The 20,720-nt window shown below is 37.6% G+C and overlaps 2 protein-coding genes across 2 annotated transcripts in view; both read left to right on the forward strand.

Moving 5' to 3' along the window:
* The window catches only part of LOC123558371 (uncharacterized), a 73,869-nt gene extending 65,448 nt beyond the window's left edge, over nucleotides 1-8,421 (forward strand). Inside the window, exon 8 of the mRNA XM_053525687.1 lies at nucleotides 3,011-8,421. The gene's annotated coding sequence lies outside the window, so the exon portion shown is untranslated. The remainder of the gene's footprint in view (nucleotides 1-3,010) is intronic.
* Nucleotides 8,422-16,119: 7,698 nt separating this feature from the next.
* LOC123533111 (uncharacterized protein K02A2.6-like) lies at nucleotides 16,120-20,055 on the forward strand. Its single transcript, XM_053524327.1, has one exon. The coding sequence runs from the start codon at nucleotides 16,120-16,122 to the stop codon at nucleotides 20,053-20,055; it is 3,936 nt and encodes a 1,311-aa protein (XP_053380302.1).
* Nucleotides 20,056-20,720: the final 665 nt, after the last annotated feature.

A 20,720-nucleotide genomic window follows, 5' to 3' on the forward strand; every position in this document is an offset into this window, starting at 1 on the left:
GTCAAAGGTCAACAGGGCTTTTTTCCTGTCCGGTCCACAACTCTCCCATCCTTGAAGGGATTTTAGTATTACTTGGCACAAATGTTCCCCATTATGAGATGATGTGTCATGCGCAAATCCCGGACCCCTAGCTCAAAGGTCAAGGTCACAATTGGAGGTCAAAGGTCAACAAGGCTTTTTTCCTGTCCGGTCCATAACTCTCCCATCCATGAAGAGATTTTAATATTACTTGGCACAAATGTTCCCCATGAGGAGACGACTTGTCATGCGCAAAACCTGGACCCCTAGCTTAAAGGTCAAGGTCACAATTGGAGGTCAAAGGTCAACAAGGCTTTTTTCCTGTCCGGTCCATAACTCTCCCATCTATCAAGGGATTTTAATATTACTTGGCACAAATGTACCTCATAATAAGACGATGTGTCATGCACAACTTTCAGACCCCTGGCTCAAAGGTCAAGGTCACACTTAGCAGTCAAATGTTAACATAGCATGAACAGGGTCTGTTTCGTGTCCGGTCCGTAACTCTGACATTCATTAAGGGATTTTAATATCACTTAGCACAAGTGTTCCCCATGATGAGACGACGTGTCGTGCGCAAATCCCGGACCCTTAGCTCAAAGATCAAGGTCACAATTGGGGGTCAAAGGTCAACAGAGTTTTTTTCCTGTCCCGTCCATAACTCTGCCATCCATGAAGGGATTTTAATATTACTTGGCACAAATGTTCCCCATGATGAGACAACATGTCATGCACAAAGCCCAGACCCTTAGCTCAAAGGTCAAGGTCACAATTGGAGGTCAAAGGTCAATAAGGTTTTTTTCCCTGTCCGATCCAGAACTCTGTCATCCATCAAGGGATTACAATATTACTTGGCATAAATGTTTCCCATGATGAGACGACGTGTCATGCGCAACACCCAGTACCCTAGCTTAAAGGTCAAGGTCACACTTTGAGATCAAAGGTCAAGAGGATTTTTTTCCTGTCCGGTCTATAACTTTGTCATGCAAAACAGGATTTAGATATCAGTTGGCACAAATATTCCCCTGGATGAGACAACATGTCATGCGCAAGAACCAGGTCCCTAGGTCTAAGGTCAAGGTCATATTTAGAGGTCAAAGGTCAAATTCAAGAATGACTTTGTACGGAACATTTCTTCTTCATGCATGAAGGGATTTTGATGTAACTTGGACCAAATATTCACCAACATGAGGCACCCTTGTTTTTAGAATTACGTCCCTTTGTTTTACTATAAATAGATTTTATTGTAACTTTTTTATTACTGGTGGTAGAAAAAAATCGAGACCACTTTTCTGTCGTAGAGCATGCATGTTACATCCAATTTTTAGGTGTATTTTGACCTATCTCTACCTGGTAAAGAGTTTCTTGTGGACTTACTTATATTATATAGATTTTTTTTTTTTTTTTTTTTTTTTTTTTAAGATTAATTTCCCTTTGTTGTTACTATAAATAACTTACATGATAACATTTTTATAATCAGCCAAAAAAATTCAATATGAAAACAACTGTGAGTTTTTATATATGCACATTTTAATCCAAGTGTGTTGTTATAACATATTGTATATGTAGTACAATATTGTTTATACATCATTGACAGATATCAGTTCATTATGTTATACTGCAGTAGAGAAAATTAGGTGCCTTCCAGTAGGGGACTTTGTATTGCATGGCAATACTTCATTCACTTGTTTTCCACAGGACTAGACTTCCATTCGACATTACATTATTATAGATTCTATGAATATAAATATGTATAGATTTTATCACGTTGTTTTCAATATATTTCCAGTTGTACTACTCTTCCACTATTAAAAATAAAAACAACAATCAAAGAACATTTGAGAAGTGATATTTTATTTGAGCATTTTCGGTTTCAAATTACATCTGTACATTTGTATCATTCCCTGTCATAAAGAGAGAAAATCATTTCATTAAACTGCTTTCAATACCAATCACATGTAGCAAATATCGCCAAAATGTTTATACTGGCATTAAACTGTTGTTCTTTTCAATTTTCGAGAAAGTTTTAACAAGAGAAAAAAACAAGTGTTAAAACATCTTTTAAACATGTGCGTTCCTTGGAAAAGCGTGAACGTATTACGGCCTCAAAACGGATCATTCATAAGGAAATGACGTGAACGTGAAAAAAAGCATACATTCCCGCGCAATTCATTGGAAGTTTATGATGTTTAGGAACAAAAGATTTATTTATTAGTTTTTATTGCTAGAATAGCGTTAGCGCATGTTCTTCTCGTGTTATAACATCTTTAGAATACCCATACCCCTACTGATCTGGCACCAACCGTTAAATCGATCCCTCGAAAGTCTGTTGTTAAAAAGAAAGATGTTATTAAAAATGGGGTTATCCCTGCATTAAGATGATCTTAACGCACTAAAACTATCTAATTTCTAGTAAGTACCCCCTTTTTGAATTAGTGGTCCCTGACCTTATATCTCGCGTTACGGTGTTCTAGATATTTCATTAAAGATCGATCCTTTAAATCCAAAAACAATTTAAAACCTTAATCACTATTGTTTCTGTTAAATCGAGTTACTACCAACAAATTTGTTTTTCGCATTCTTAATTTAATTCAGCATAATCTATCTCTCACACTAATGCTCATCTGTATAATTTTCTAAACGTCTCTGAGTCAGTTTATCGTCTGCTCATTTTTTTTTAAATAATGACAATGAATATACATGATGGCGTTTCTACTGCAATTTATCAGTACCTGTTAGTACATAGTCATAGTTATTGTATCAATGTTAAAGTGCTCGTCTGGCACGTCATGGTAATTCTCTGGGGCGACCATTCGGTGTTGGTCGCTTCCATGGATACATTTCCTGTAGTTGGTTTCCTTGTTCGACCTTTGCCCTCTTAGTGGAGTAATTGTTTTTATCTACGTGTTACATAAATGCAGTAAGTGAAGACTGAAGCATTCAGATGTGTGTAAATATTCGTAAATTATATAATTTTTTATTTCTTTTTCAGGTTCAATCTCCCTTTATACTTCAAGATCATAGATGCATTTCTGGAGGCTAGGCTACAAGCACCATAACATACAGGACATGATCGCTTGTTTCTGGCAATTGGACAATTGCAGGGCTATAATCTTACTATACCCAGAAATCTGTAGAAAAACGACTTGGAAATACTAATTTACCAGGGACAAATCATACTGTTACTTAAATTAGCTGGTTTAAAAGAAATGTCGAACTTTCTGCAGTGTGTAAACATATCGATTTGAGTTCATTTTTCTAAGTAGAAAAATAATAAATTTTGTATGTATTAAGTAAGTGGAATGGTTTCAAACAGTCACGCGCGCTGTCAAAAGACAACTTTTTTATATAAAAAAGTGTTTAATTGGCATCATTTTGATGTTAATTGTTAAAAATGTTTTAAGTGTTAATTTAAGATATATAGTTTTAAAATGCCTGGAAATGGCCCTGTTACAGATGAATTTAGCTGTGTTTGACATACCACGGCAACGAAGTTGCCGCTTTTTATGGAATTGTTTAAATATTAAATGCATTTTGCTCTAAGAAACAAATATATTGTGAGGCATGTTTTTATATTGTTACCAATATCACCTTTTGTTTGCATAGTTCGTAGCCATATATTAAAATACTTAATATTTTCATGCGTAAGTCGTCTTATGAAAGGGAAAATCCCTATTTAGGTGATATGGTTTGTAGTTTCTATAGAAAATCATTTGTTTCTAGCAGACGACATTATAATAATCATACTAGGAAGAACATATTTTTACGAAAACCTTGTAATGTTCTCAGCGGACTTTTCATAATTTTCATAAAAAAGTTAAAACTGGGAATCCTTTTTATACGCCCGGCTCTGAAACGGCGGGGCGTATTATGCTAACACCCGTGGCGGAAGGGCGGCGGGCGTTCGGCGTCCAAAAGCATGTCCGCTCCCTAAATTGAATAGTTTTCACCCATATCTGGTGACAATGTTTGTGGGCATAATATCTCGGCCAAGTTCGATGACCAGGAAAAAATGGCCCCAGACACTCTTGGGTTATGGTCATTGAAATACTCGGAGTCTGCAAATTTAGCCTTGTCTGCTCTCTAAATCATTTTTTCATAAAATCTTCACCGAACTTGGTGATAATGTTTAAGGGCATAATATATCAACCAAGTTCGATAAGTAACCAAATCGCCTCAGACACTCTTCGGTTATGACCCTTGAATTACGCAAAAAAACTGCGAATCTAGCCTTGTTGATTTTTAAGTGGAACAGATTTCGTCCGATCTTCAATAAACTTGTAGAAAATGTTTGTGGACATAAAATATCAGCCAAGGACAATAACCAGTCAAATCGCCCTAGGCACTCTTAGATTATGGCTCTTGAATTACTCAAAATTTGCGAATTTAGCCTTGTCCGTTTTCTAAGTTTTCATCTGATCTTCACAAAACTTGCTGACAATGTTTTTGTGCATAATATCTCGGCCAAGTTCGATGACAAGCCAAATCACACTCGTGGATTATGGTCCTTGATTTAGGCCAGGTTCGATGACGGGCGTATTTTGACAGTCTGCCACTCTTGCTGATTTATATGATTGTGAAACAGTCCTTGATTAAATAGATAGAAACTTTTCTATGTAGAGACTAGTTGTATTGTAAATTCATTGCTTAATAAATGAAATGACTATTTTATTATCTCTACTTAAAATTTCATAACGTTTCACTTATTTCTACATGATAAACGACGGCCCGCCCGCTTAGCTCAGTAGGTAAGAGCGTTGGTCTACGGATCTTGGGGTCGCGAGTTCGATCCTCGGGCGGGGCGTATGTTCTCCGTGACTATTTGATAAACGACATTGTGTCTGAAATCATTAGTCCTCCACCTCTGATTCATGTGGGGAAGTTGGCAGTTACTTGCGGAGAACAGGTTTGTACTGGTACAGAATCCAGGAATACTGGTTAGGTTAACTGCCCGCCGTTACATGACTGAAATACTGTTGAAAAACGGCGTTAAACCCAAAACAAACAAACAAACATGATAAACGAATAGATGTTGCAAGAGAAATAATCTTTTCATCAACAAAAGTTGTTATTACAATGCGAGAAAATGGGACTACGGATTATATAATAAACTTAAGCTTACATATATTACATAACTTCTAATCAATTTCTATAAGTTTTCCTTTCTGTGTTACAGCAATTAACATGTGTATATATATTGATAGATTGTTGTAGATGTATGATATGATTTCCTTATGTAATTTGTATTATATATCAACTGTTTTGAGTTTTACCAGTTACGTTTAATACTGTTTTGATCGTAACCTAGTTACAATGACACGCTATTTGCTCACCTGAGAGCACAAACTCCCGTCGTCATCTGTCGTCAACAACTTTGGCACAATTCCAATGAAACTTGGTCAGAATGATACCCATAAAAGATCTCGGACGAGATTTTTACTCTTTAAATTAGATATAAATTATAAAACTAGGTCAAATCCGCAGGAAACATTGTTGATTCTCTAAATGTCACGTTTTTATTTTATTTCATAATGTTCCAAGCATGTTTCCATCTAGCCTGGGAAGTCGTTGGTAATATTTGCGCTTTGTCAGAATATACCTAATATTTATGCATCGAAGATATCATTTAATTTGCACTAATTAGTGTTAATTGGCATTCATTGAGTTCCTGATATTATCAAATTGTCAATTTGCAGATAGAAAAAAAGTTAGAAATTGTCAGACTGGATTTCTAGGATAGTTTCCATCTATAGAATTTGAAACTCAATTATTTCAGGTCAAAAACAAGGCCACTATAAGTCAAATCATTGATACACCAGATTAAGACAGTACAGGTTATATTTCCTACCTGAATTTCATAAAACGTTTTCCAGATTGTTCGCAATATGAAATGGAAATCGATTTCAGTGCTGGGTTACACGGAATCTTAAACAGGATCGCACTTTTTGTTTATCAATGTAATTACTTGATGGATTTATTTCATGAACTATTCCAAACCTTTTACTTTAGATTTCAGATTATAGTTTAGATTCACTTTCAGGCGTTTTTACTTATTACTAAACGGATTCATCATATGACACAATGTCCACAACTCTAGCCGCACGTTTTCATGAATTATGCCCCTTTTACTTAGAAATTTAAATCGAGAGGATTTGATGCATGCTGAAAACAGTTGTTCCACATCATCACTCACGCCATATGACTCAATGGCCATAACTTAAGTTAGAATGAAAGGCATTGTTGTTTTGATGTTAATTTTATCTGCTGGGCTTTTTTGAATCATGTAAAGAAGTGAAAGAATTCTCAAAATCTAATAAAAAATTGTGCATCAGAAATTTATCATCATTTAAATATTTGGTCAAAAGGCTGCCATTTTCTTTTCATTGCAACAAAAACAAAATAGCGGATTTATTATATTTTTACGCACATGTTTGAATTGCATTTACTTATTACTGTAAAATAACTTATTTTTATACACCCGTATCTAAAAGAGCGGGGGATATTATTTGAGCACCCTTGGCTGGCGGGCGGGCGGCATCTAAAAGCATACCAGCTCTATTAGTCGAACAGTTTTCATCCGATCTGTACCAAATTGCTAACAATGTGTGTGGGCAAAATAGGCCAAGGTCGATAACCACTCAAATCGTCTCAGGCACTCTTGAATTATGTCCCTTGATTTACTCGAAAAACTGTGAATATAGCCTTCAAGTCAGTTTCCATCCGATCTTCACCAAATTGCTGACAATGTGTGTGGGCATTTCGGCCAAGTTTGATAGCTGTCCAAATCGCCCCTGACACTCTTGGATTATGGCCCTTGAATTTACATAACTGAATATTTAGACAGGCGTATTTTGTGAGAGTCTGGCACTCTTGTTTTTCTTTGGCGTAAAATGTTGACCTGTATGAGACGGAAATCTCGGGCCTATCTCAAAGGTCAAGGTCACATTTTGGGGGTCAAAGGTCATTGTAGAGCTTTTCCACGCTGTAATTTTGTCATGCATGTTTAAGCAATATCTTTTATATGCTCGTTTGAAAAACGCGACCTTTTATGGAAACGACCAAACTTTGTCTGGAGTATATCTTCTTCATGCATTGAGGGACTTTAATGTAACTTGGTACAAATGAACACAAACATGAGACAGAGTGTCCTGCATAAAAACCAGATACCTAGGTCTATGGTCAAGGTCTCACTTAGAGGTCACAGGTCAAATTCAGTAAAGACATTGTCCGGAACATTTCGTCTTCATGCATGACGGGACGGCACAATTATGACAGGGAGTAACATGCGCATAAACCAGGTCCCTAGGTAAACAATAATTACAATTTTGTCCGGAGCATTTCTTCTTAATGCATTGAGGGATTTTGATGTAACTTGGCACAAATGTTCACCGCCACGAGTCGGAGTGCCATGCGCAAGAAATAGTCCCAAAATTTAAGGTCTAGATAACACTTAGGGGCCAAAGGTGCAGGCGGGCTCGACAGTCTGTCCGTGAGCATGCAGAATGTATCGATGTTTCAACCATAATAACTATTATAGTTATACTTGCGTTTATCTTGTTTTTAACCCTACTAATATTTCTCTATTTCTCCTGCACAACAGCTAATGTATGTACATGTTTTACACTAAGGGCTATAAGGTGTTAGGTTTTGTACCTTTTTTTATCACCAACTATAAGGGAGTACTAGGTGGACTGAGTAGCTTGGAAACCTGATAGTCTTTCACTTTTTTAAACCGCGCCCCACGCATTGTCAAAATGTATCAGTAATTGAACGAGGCCATTATCGTAAATGAAGAAGATAAATTGAATTATTTCGGCTTTTTGATAGTGTACAAATTGGTTTCATCTCATGACTGTGCAGAATCAGTTTCATAATAAATATTATTATATACACGTTTCTATTCCCCGTTAAGTTACACTGGTACCGGAAACGTCAATATTTTTCCATACACTGACGCCTGAATTTCATATTGGGTACGTGACGTAATTCAGTGTATGTGTTGTTCTCTATTTAGTTCAGTTTTGTCAATCCTATTCAGGTTATTCAACAGACTTATGATATTGACCTGATATTTCTACGTGTGGATGCGTATGTAATAAAAAAGTCTTTAACTTTGCATCGGCAAATATGCATTCGTTCTTCAGCGGAAGAATATTGCGCTGCTTTAGTACTGAAGAACTCGTGCATATGTCTCGGTACAAAGCTAATAACCTGTAATCATTGTTCATGAAGTGTATGTCCATACTTGAGTATTTTTTTTTTCATTTTTTTGTAAATTTTTTAATGCATACCCTAGTGCAGGTTCTTAGTGTAACACATATTTTGATAAATAATAAATCAAAATTGTTTGAGTAATTTATTGCAATTGCAGATATATGAAAATAATAAAATAATGTCACTGAGTTTTGACTTGTGTTATTACTAAACATTTTCCAAGGTTTTGGTTACTCATTGTATCAATCAAGGGTAACATTTGTCTGAACAAGGACAATATTTATACGTACAAGGGCAATATTTATATGTACTTGTGCAATATGCATGTGTTCAAAGGCAAACGGTTTCACGAAATCTTATTTCTAATTAAGTTGACATGAACTTTCTTTAGGGTAAGCTGTTAGTATAGTTATAGGTCATCAATTGACCTAATGAAATTTTGTTGTAGGGACTGCAGCGTCGAAGTAAAACCTATAGATTCATTTGAAAGTCAATAAGTTCTTACAACTTAAGAGCGTAACAGAAATCGAAGAGGATAGAATTATATGATATAAAAACCCAAGTGCCCGATTCGGGATTTGAGCCTGGGTCGCACGGGTTCGAAGTCAAATGCAATTAACACTGAGCAAAAGTGTCGACTCCCTGGCGCAGTTGTCAGAGATTTTTATTTTTACAAGCTATTTAAAAGCGGTCACATCACTTCCCTTCTTCAAAGGAGTCATCATTTAGGAATGACATTTGGGCAAGGAAAGCTCCATTTTAGGCACTATATAAAGTCCGGACGAGTTACCAATTTCTGTTACGAAAGATGGGGTCTCGTCTGGAGCACACAGGATGTATTTATTTTGTTGGGTTGAACGTCGCACCGACACAATTACAGGTCATATGACGGCGACTTTCCAGGTTTGATGGTGGAGGAAGACCCCATGTGCCCCTCCATGCATGATTTCATCACGAGAGGGCACTTAGGTAAAACCACCGGCCTTCCGTAAGCCAGCTGGATGGCTTTAGTAGTACATATTAAGATGTACGTTGCGTAATATTCTATCTTGTTTGTATAAATTCTCGATGCAGACTGACAGAGTAGACTTACTACAACGAAATCTAGTCATGTTGGTTTATGCCCAAAGGAGATACATCAAATAATTTCTTTAATTATTCTGAAAAAAGAATCCGACCACCTGAACTATATTCTCAGCCAGATTTAAGCAATAGTAACAGACGTTGCGTTAGGCATGCATGTTACGTTTTCTCAGATTTAGTATGGTGCAGGCGGCAGTTAGTGTACATGTCATTATATGGTGCAGGCGGCAGTTAGTGTACATGTCAGTATATGGTGCGAGCGGCAGTTAGTGTACACGTCAGTATATGGTGCAGACGGCAGTTAGTGTACACGACAGTATATGGTGCGGGCGGCAGTTAATGTACATGTCAGTATATGGTGCGGGCGGCAGTTAGTGTACATGTCAGTATATGGTGCAGGCGGCAGTGAGTGTACATGTCAGTATATGGTGCAGGCGGCAGTGAGTGTACACGTCAGTATATGGTGCAGGCGGCAGTTAGTGTACACGACAGTATATGGTGCAGGCGGCAGTTAGTGTACACGTCAGTATATGGTGCAGGCGGCAGTTAGTGTTCATGGCAGTATATGGTGCAGGCGGCAGTTAGTGTACACGTCAGTATATGGTGCAGGCGGCAGTTAGTGTACATGTCAGTATATGGTGCGGGCGGCAGTGAGTGTACACGTCAGTATATGGTGCAGGCGGCAGTGAGTGTACATGTCAGTATATGGTGCGGGCGGCAGTGAGTGTACACGTCATTATACGAAATCTAGTCATGTTGGTTTATGCCCAAAGGCGATACATCAAATAATTTCTTTAATTATTCTGAAAAAAAAATCCGACCACCTAAACTATATTCTCAGCCATGTTTAAGCAATAGTAACAGACGTTGCGTTAGGCATGCATGTTACGTTTTCTCAGATTTAGTATGGTGCAGGCGGCAGTGAGTGTACATGTCATTATATGGTGCAGACGGCAGTTAGTGTACACGTCAGTATATGGTGCGGGCGGCAGTTAGTGTACACCTCAGTATATGGTGCGGGCGGCAGTGAGTGTACACGTCATTATATTGTGCAGACGGCAGTTAGTGTACACATCAGTATATGGTGCGGACGGCAGTTAGTGTACACGTCAGTACATGGTGCGGGCGGCAGTTAGTGTACACGTCATTACATGGTGCGGGCGGCAGTGAGTGTACACGTCAGTACATGGTGCGGACGGCAGTTAGTTTACACGTCAGTACATGGTGCGGGCGGCAGTGAGTGTACACGTCAGTACATGGTGCGGGCGGCAGTGAGTGTACACGTCAGTATATGGTGCGGGCGGCAGTGAGTGTACACGTCAGTATAAGGTGCGGGCGGCAGTGAGTGTACACGTCAGTATATGGTGCGGGCGGCAGTGAGTGTACACGTCAGTATATGGTGAGGGCGGCAGTGAGTGTACACGTCAGTATATGGTGCGGGCGGCAGTGAGTGTACACGTCAGTACAAGGTGCGGGCGGCAGTGAGTGTACACGTCAGTATATGATGCGGGCGGCAGTGAGTGTACACGTCAGTATAAGGTGCGGGCGGCAGTGAGTGTACACGTCAGTATATGGTGCGGGCGGCAGTGAGTGTTATCACGTCAGTATATGGTGAGGGCGGCAGTGAGTGTACACGTCATTATATGTTGCGGGCGGCAGTGAGTGTACACGTCAGTACATGGTGCGGGCGGCAGTGAGTGTACACGTCAGTACATGGTGCGGGCGGCAGTGAGTGTACACGTCAGTACATGGTGCGGGCTGTAGTTAGTGTACATGGTGCGGGCGGCAGTTAGTGTACACGCCAGTACATGGTGCGGGCGGCAGTTAGTGTACACGCCAGTATATGGTGCGGGCGGCAGTGAGTGTACACGTCAGTACATGGTGCGGGCGGCGGTGAGTGTACACGTCAGTACATGGTGCGGGCGGCGGTGAGTGTACACGTCAGTACATGGTGCGGGCGGCAGTTAGTGTTCTAGTCAGTATATGGGGCGGGCGGCAGTGAGTGTACACGTCAGTATATGGTGCGGGTGGCTGTTAGAGTACATGTCAGTATATGGTGCAGGTGGCAGTGAGTGTACACATCAGTATATCAGCTGGGAGCCAGTTAATCATTGTCATGAAATCCGCTATAGGCGTCGGTGTTCTGAGCTTCTATCTGGGCAAAATCTTCGCAGTTTGACTCTAAGGCGAACAACATGAGCTTCTTAATAACAGAGAAACTATATTATAGTCTAAAAAGACAAACTGAATCGTGTAGAGGGGATTTTAAAGAGAAATAGCTTCAGGCCGACGAACGTAAGCCGCCGCCTGCACCATCCAAGAAATGGAGGGAAACGTATCGTGCAGATCCAACGTAACGTCTGCTACATTAATTCATATCCGGCTCGGTATTATAGCAACCGGAAATTTTCTGAAACAGAGGATATTTAGTAAACGTTACAATAAAAGGTAAAATAAAACCATTATAAACGGTCATTACGGATACCGTTGACGAATTTATAACGGCACAGTTTGCTTCAATTACCATGGTTAGAATTGGTTCAGACTAAAATGTCAGTGCCTTTTAACGTTGACATTATGCTATATACTATCCTTCCATACAACCATCACGCTTTAATGATAAGAACGGTGTTCCGTTTGGACAATCGTGACTTTTTGGATGGTACGATGGTGAAAACGCGATGGCACGATGATGAAATCGCGAAGGGGCGATAATACGATGGTAAAATGCCGATGTAATATCGCGTTTTCACCATCGTATCATCGACTTATTTCTATGTCCAATTTCTCAAGAGATTTGCAAGATATAAAATTTATAGTAAATATCTTCACGCAGCTGACTGATATAGTTCTCAAGAGGTTTAGCGAGATATAAAATCTAAAGTAAAGATCTTTACACAGGTGTCTGATATAGTTCTCGTGAGATTTTGCGAGATATAAAATCTAAAGTAAAGATCTTTACACAGGTGTCTGATATAGTTCTCGTGAGATTTTGCGAGATATAAAATCTAAAGTAAAGATCTTTACACAGGTGTCTGATATAGTTCTCGTGAGATTTTGCGAGATATAAAATCTAAAGTAAAGATCTTTACACAGGTGTCTGATATAGTTCTCGTGAGATTTTGCGAGATATAAAATCTAAAGTAAAGATCTTTACACAGGTGTCTGATATAGTTCTCGTGAGATTTTGCGAGATATAAAATCTAAAGTAAAGATCTTTACACAGGTGTCTGATATAGTTCTCATGAGATTTTGCGAGATATAAAATCTAAAGTAAAGATCTTTACACAGGTGTCTGATATAGTTCTCATGAGATTTTGCGAGATATATAATTTATAGAAAATATCTTTACACAGGTATTTGATATAGTTCTCATGAGATTTAGCGAGATACCAAATTTATAGTAAAGGTCTTTGTGCAGGTATCTTGTAAAATTCTCATGAGATTTTGCAAGATACCAAATTTATAGTAAAGATCTTTATGCAGGTATCTGGTATAATTCTCATGAGATTTTGCGAGATATAGATTTATAGTAAAGATGTTTACGCAGATCAAGATATAACTGAATTGTTTTAGTGCTTTTGATATATGTTAATTTCATTTGTCGGTTTTTTTAAAGAGTAATTCTAATACTGTGTTTAAAGCCGACCTTAAGTTAGGAATTTTCGTGTCTACTTAAGGTAAACGCAATCAGCTACTATTATCACGGGATGAATTTACCCAACGTGTCATAGGTGATAAATATCCGATTTTACACGTGCACAACTTACCCGAATGTAGAAAGAACAATTTTTGCACGAATCGTCTACTAGTGTAAATCAACAGAAAGCAGTAAAGCGTAAAAAAATTGTTTGTTTCCGGTATCCCGACCTACCCTAAGTTTTGGCCCTACCCTAAATGTTTTATGGCCTTGGGGAACATTTTTTTTTCAAATTTTTGACAAACAGTTGCAAAACTGCACTTTTTATGCTTTAAACATGGTCAGTGATGTTAGAAATCCACTTCTGATGCTCTAAAGGCATAACCTGCTTATTTGTATTCATTTTTTGACACAAAAATAATTTCCGAAAAGTCTCCCTTAATACAAAAAATCCAAAAAAAAAAATCCGACCTACCTACCCTAATTTTTTTTTAGCATGTTACCGGAAACAAAGCATAAAATGATAAAATTCGCCGCCGCTGGATGAAAATTCCTTACAGGGAGTAATACCTGTACTGTATATCAACTAAAATATATGTTTTGGATATTTCTCTACTGTATGTTTGCACAAATTCAAATTGAGTCGGGGAAAACCATTCGGCGGCGGCATAAATTCGTTTGAAGGACATGCATTTACATTTAAGTCATTTGTTTTTTCGAATAATAATAAGAAAAAACGTCTGTTTTCATTTTCTATTTCTTGTACTTTCATGTTATCACCAATGTTTATCAAAAAGAACTTCAAATGATTTATATTATATATAACATGTCGGCTGTTTGTGATGGGCACTGTATATATGTTACCAACTTCCGACCTTAAGCAACGTGCGACTATCTCATTCTCACATGAAACTATGTCACACGGAAGTAATGGACAATTATCTTCCTTGAACGATGAGGAATCTTTCGCGAAATCAATGTACTTCAGTGTACGTACCGTTTCGGAGACAGGTATTAGACATGCATTCGTCAATATTTGTCTGAAAAGAAACATTATCAGTACAATTAAGTGATAACAGAACAAACAGTATTGGTATGAACGTCAGACTCTGTTTACAAGAATAATCTGACAAGAATAATCTGACAACAATAATATGGGAACTACAATAATCTGACAACAATAATCTGGGAACTACAATAATCTTGGAACTACAATAATCTGGGACAGAATAATACCTACAGTTGTAAGAAATAGATTTCACTTTCTCCTAATCTTTGGTATACAGTACTTGTCATCGGTGAGCTATCATAACACTAACATGTTCATAAAAAGTACGTATATACAGATGTCATCAAAATTTGGCACGGAATAAGTACTTGTAACTATATTATAAATGTGCAAAAAAAAAACGATGAAAAAGGCTAAGAGAAAATTGCTACATTTATAAAACACGTACTATTCAATGAACTTACAATATAGGTTCGTCTGCAGTTTAACTTCTAAGGAAAAAAGGACTCTGATAGTAAAATTATCCAAAATTAGGAAACGACCGTACACCTTTCCATTAAAATATGATGTGCTCCAGGACAGTACATCGATTCTGACAAGATCTACAGAACCCTATTCCGACAAGATCTACAGAACCCGAATCTGACAAGATCTACAGAACCCGTTTCTGACAAGATCTACAGAACCTGAATCTGACAAGATCTACAGAACCCGTTTCTGACAAGATCTACAGAACCCGAATCTGACAAGATCTACAGAACCCGTTTCTGACAAGATCTACAGAACCCGACTCTGACCCGTTTCTGACAAGATCTACAGAACCTGAATCTGACAAGATCTACAGAGAAACTGATTTTTTCAAAATCTACATAAATCGATTCTGACAAAATTTACAAAACCCGATTCTGACAAGAATTATAAAACCCGATTCTGACAAGATGTACAGAAATCGATTCCGACAAGATTTACAGAACCCGATTCTGGTAAGATCTACAGAACTCGATTCCGACAAGATCTACAGAAATCGATTCCGACAAGATCTACAGAAATCGATTCCTACAAGATCTACAGAACCCGATTCTGACAAAATCTACAGAACTCGATTCCGACAAGATTTATGGAAAAAAGACTCTGAAAAGATTTACGGGAAAAGATGGTGACACGTTTTTACGTTCTGATGCATGCCATGATGACTTTTATAAAGACAATTTAACAAAGTACATCAAAAGCCATTGGTGTATAACTTTCCCCCCATTTGTATGCGATTACGCTAAGAGCATATGTTGTGTATGGTATGCATTAAGGAAACATACTGTTGATGGTATGTTGCATAGATCAGACTTACCATAAATCTTTAATCAAACAAATAATTATATTAAGTTTTTCTCGTCTGATTCACTCAAAGAAATAGAAGTTTTCCTCGTCTGATCCACCTGCCATTTGAAACTGAAGTGATGCAAAACACATATATTAATATGAGCCGTGCCATGAGAAAAACAACATAGTGGGTTTGCGACCAGCATGGATCCAGACCAGCCTGCGCATCCGCGCAGTCTGGTCAGGATCCATGCTGTTCGCTTTCAAAGCTTATTGCAATTATAGAAACTGTTAGCTAATAGCATGGATCCTGACCAGACTGCGCGGGATGCGCAGACTGGTCTGGATCCATGCTGGTCATAAACCCACTATGTTAGTTTTCTCATGGCGCGGCTCATGTGTGTTTTGTCTACAATCTTGTCCCTGGAAACTAGGCGAGCAGAAACAAGTGTATCGGGTCACGTGATCAGTGCACGTGACATTATGACATGCTTCTTTCGTATTCGCAACTCATTTCTGTACTGTAGTAGAGTTTATCTGTCAATCTAAAGCCAGACTCTCTAAGCTCCGCCTACATATTATATTTCATTGTAGTATGAGTAAGATCTTTATCAGAGTTTAACAAACATGCAATCATAGCTGATCATTAAAATGTATATTATCATAGACAGTCTTTATTCATTTAATCTTCCCATACAATTATAACTCGGACACTTTACATTGGCGACGAGGATAGCAACAAAATATTGGATTAAATGTTTAATAAACAGCATTGGAATAACAGTGACATAATTGTAGAAATTCATTCATGAAACACTGATGTTTTACTACTATTAAAATGGCACAGGGATTACCAGTGTTCTCTAATTTTGTTGTTAACGAGCCTGCTGTGGACACTAGATGGAAAAAATGGTGTCAACGTCTAGAGAATCTACTAATTGGTTTGGACATAACTAATGAAAAGAGAAAGAGGGCCTTACTTCTACATTATGCCGGGGAAGAAGTAAATGATATTTTCGATACACTATCCGAGACAGGTGATGATTATAAGACTGCTCTTTTGAAACTTACGGAATACTTTGCACCGAAAAAATGCACAGAGTACGAGGTGTACAAATTTCGCCAAGCAAAACAAGAGTCAAGTGAGACAATTGACACATATCATACAAGGCTACGACAGCTCTGTGAAAACTGTGAATTTGCCGAAAAAGACAAGGAAATAAAATCACAGATTATCCAAGGATGTCAGTCAACAAGGTTACGTCGCAAAGCGCTGAAACAAGATATAACTTTGGATGAATTGATTCAAGAAGCTCGTGCACTGGAATTATCTGACAAACATGCTTCCGAAATCGAACATGGTACGAGTGAAAGTGCAAACAAGGTTACAAAAAGGAAATTCACACCGAAGAAAATTACTGCAAACAAACCAAATGTTAAGCAAAAACAAAGAAAATGTCGAAACTGTGGATTTGAATACCCTCACAAGACAAAATGTCCTGCGCAAGGTAAAGAATGTTTATATTGTCACAAGAAAAACCATTTTGAAAGTGTGTGCCGCTCAAAAACAATGAAATCTAGGAAAACTCACAATCTAAATGACTATTCATCGAGTGATGATAGCGACCAAAGTGACAATTATGCATTTGGACTAACTGTAAATGCCATGTCCAGGAGACCATACGTAAGTGCTTTAGTTAATGGACACAATGTCAAGTTCCTAATTGACACTGGTTCTTCAGTTAATGTACTAGATCAAGAGACGTACAACAAAATGAATCCGAAACCAAAGCTTCAAAAACCAAACTTGAAAGTATTTGCATATGGCACTGATTCTCATGTCAAACTTCTTGGGAAATTTGTGACTACCGTTGAAACAAAACAGAAGTACACTACAGCTGAAATTTTGGTGACAGAAGGCAAAAGCGGTAATCTGTTATCGTATCTTACATCAGTAGAATTACAAGTGATTCCAGAAATTCAAACACTGCAACATAGTAAGGTCGATGAAATTTGCAAAAACTACAATTCAGTATTTACTGGTATTGGGAAATACAAGGATAAGCAGATTGACCTAATAATCGATTCGGATGTACAACCCGTGTCACAACCGCATAGACGAATACCTTTCCATCAACGGAAACAAGTCGAAAAGGAATTGAAGCGTCTTGAAGACTTGGACATTATTGAAAAGGTAGAAGGAGCTACAGACTGGGTTTCACCGATAGTGGTAACATCAAAACCAAAATCAAAAACAAATGAAATTAGATTATGTGTTGATATGAGGTTGCCCAATACAGCAATCAAACGAACAAAACACATCATTCCTACATTGGATGATATGATAGTTGATTTAAATGGAGCAAAAGTGTTTTCAAAACTAGATCTAAATCAAGGATATCATCAGCTGGAACTCTCAGAATCATCTCGAAATGTGACGACATTCACAACACATGTTGGAATCAGGCGATACAAACGTCTAAGTTTTGGAATAAATAGCGCTGCTGAAATTTTCCAAAATACACTACGCACTGCGCTAGAAGGACTTGATGGCGTAAGAAACATCAGCGATGACATCATCGTGTATGCTGAAAATCAGGCACAACATGACAAACGTTTAGAGGCTGTTTTGAAACGACTCCAAGATAAAGGCTTTACGCTTAACAAAAAGAAGTGTGAGTTCAACAAGCGCAAGATTGAATTCTTTGGATATGTATTTAGTGAAGATGGAATCTCTGCCGATCCAAAGAAATGTGAAGCTATCAAAAATGCTCAAGCTCCCACAAATGTGTCAGAAGTACGTAGTTTTCTGGCAATGACAAACTATGTCTCGAGATTCATTCCAAATTATTCGACAATAACTGAACCACTACGTCAATTGATCAAAAAAGGAGTAGACTGGAAATGGGACAAGGAACAACAGGATGCATTTGAAACTCTCAAAAACAATCTAAGCAGTAATACTGTAATGACCTACTTCAATCCAAAAGCCGAAACTGAATTAATAGTCGATGCCAGTCCAGTTGGAATTGCAGCAATTATGCTTCAGAATGGCAAAGTTGTCTGTTATGCTAGCAAGTCACTTACTGACGTAGAAAAACGTTATTCGCAAACAGAACGAGAAAATCTAGCCATTGTCTGGGCTATTGAACATTGGCATATCTATTTGTATGGACATTCATTCACTTTAATCAGTGATGCCAAAGCACTCGAACATATCTACGCGAATCCTAAGTCGAAACCACCTGCAAGACTTGAACGTTGGAGAATGAGACTACAAGCTTATGATTTTCGTGTGAAATACAGATCTGGAGAATCAAACATGTCCGATTATTTGAGTCGACATCCAGATGCTGCCAGTTCAAAACAGTCAAAACAATCAAAACATGCGGAAGAACACATCTCATTCATTGCTCACCATTGTGTTCCGAAGGCAGTAACAATGAAGGAAGTTATAAGTGCAACGCGCAATGACAGTGATTTACAAACAGTCATATCAAATGTCAAAAGCTCGAAGTGGATAAAATCGCAAAACAGTGTAATTGATACATTTGCAAGATGCAAAAATGCTCTGACAGTAGTTTACCTTGAAGGTGGTGAAGTATTACTTCATGAATCAAAGCTCGTGATACCAAAATCATTACAAGATAAGGTAATTAATATAGCTCATGAAGGACATCAGGGTATTGTGAAAACGAAACAGCTATTACGTGAAAAAGTATATTTTCCGGGAATAGATAAGCTAGTCGAAAAGAAATGCAAAAGTTGCATACCATGCCTTGCTGCAACGAAAACAAATTCGTCAGAACCATTGAATATGAGTGAAATGCCAGAATATACATTTCAACATGTTAGCTTGGATTTTGCAGGACCTTTTCCGGATGGGAAATACCTACTTGTTCTGATAGACGAATATTCAAGGTTTCCAATAGTAGAAATTATTAACTCAACCTCTTCAAAGACAGTCATTCCTGTATTAGACAAGATATTCTCAGAATTTGGAATTTGCGAAGTTCTAAAATCAGATAATGGTCCGCCAATGAATGGACACGAATTTGCACAATTTGCGAATTATATGGGATTCAAACATAGAAAAATTACTCCATTATGGCCGCAAGCGAATGGTGAATGTGAACGTTTCATGCGATCGATAGGTAAAGCAATACGCGCATCCCATGCTCAGGGTACATCTTGGAAACAAGACATGTATTCATATTTACGAAATTACCGTGCTACACCACATGCTTCCACACACATTTCACCAGCTGAATTGTTTTATGGACGTTCAATAAACATCAAAATACCGAGTGTTCAAATACCTTCAAAACAAGGAGAAAAACATAAGAAAGCAAGACAATCTGACAAAAAGGCTAAGCAAAAAATGAAGTCTTATGCTGATACTAGACGTCATGCAAAACCATCAAATCTGAAAATTGGTGACACAGTACTTGTCAAACAAAAGGAGGACAATAAACTAACACCACCATTTGACCCGCGTCCGTATGAAATCATTTCTAAAAAAGGAACAATGATTACAGCAAAACGCGAGGACAAGCAAATTACTAGAAATTCGTCAGAATTCAAAAACGTAGAAAATCCACCGCCGTTACCATCATCATCATCATCAATAGATAACGACAACATTATCAACATACCGACTAGAAATAATTCTGATTCGTCACTGACACGCGATTCAACCAACTCACAACCTGTCCGAAGAAGTCAGCGTGAAAGAAAACCACCTGAATACCTCAAAGATTATGTAACGCATTAAAACAATTGGAATTTAATTAATTAAAAGTGATATGTATGAAGTGCTGTGAAGCTGGCATAATAATCCAGCAGATAAAAAAATAGTGCAAGTTTATATTATCAGATTCGATCTAAAAGGATAACATCTGACTTGAAATTACTTGGTGTATATAGTGTATATAAATTTCATTTTATCTATAATGTTATCAGTTTTACGAATCAAGTGCATTTATTTCATTTTTTTTTTTAAAAAGAAGAGAGAAAGAAACAATGATATTTTGTTAACGTACTGCTCTTATTCTTCTCACAACAATTAACTCTGGAATTTCATTGATAAAAGATATCAATAGAGAATGTAATTGACTCTAGTTTATTTGACATTTCATTTAATTACATTACAGATTTATTGTAGGCACATAGACTGGTGTATAATCAACAAATATTAGGATACGTGCAGAACACACAGGATGTAAACTTATCAATATTAACTGGTGATATTTTCAGTATTAAACTATTATGTTCTGGTATTTTAAAGTGACACTTTGACAGAATTTGTCTAGCACCAATATTATGTTGTTTATTTTAATTTCACATTACTATGCAATTTTTAATTCAAGTGAAGAGGAGATGTACTGTAGTAGAGTTTATCTGTCAATCTAAAGCCAGACTCTCTAAGCTCCGCCTACA

Source organism: Mercenaria mercenaria, chromosome 15, assembly GCF_021730395.1.
Source record: "Mercenaria mercenaria strain notata chromosome 15, MADL_Memer_1, whole genome shotgun sequence".
NCBI classification, from domain to species: domain Eukaryota; kingdom Metazoa; phylum Mollusca; class Bivalvia; order Venerida; family Veneridae; genus Mercenaria; species Mercenaria mercenaria.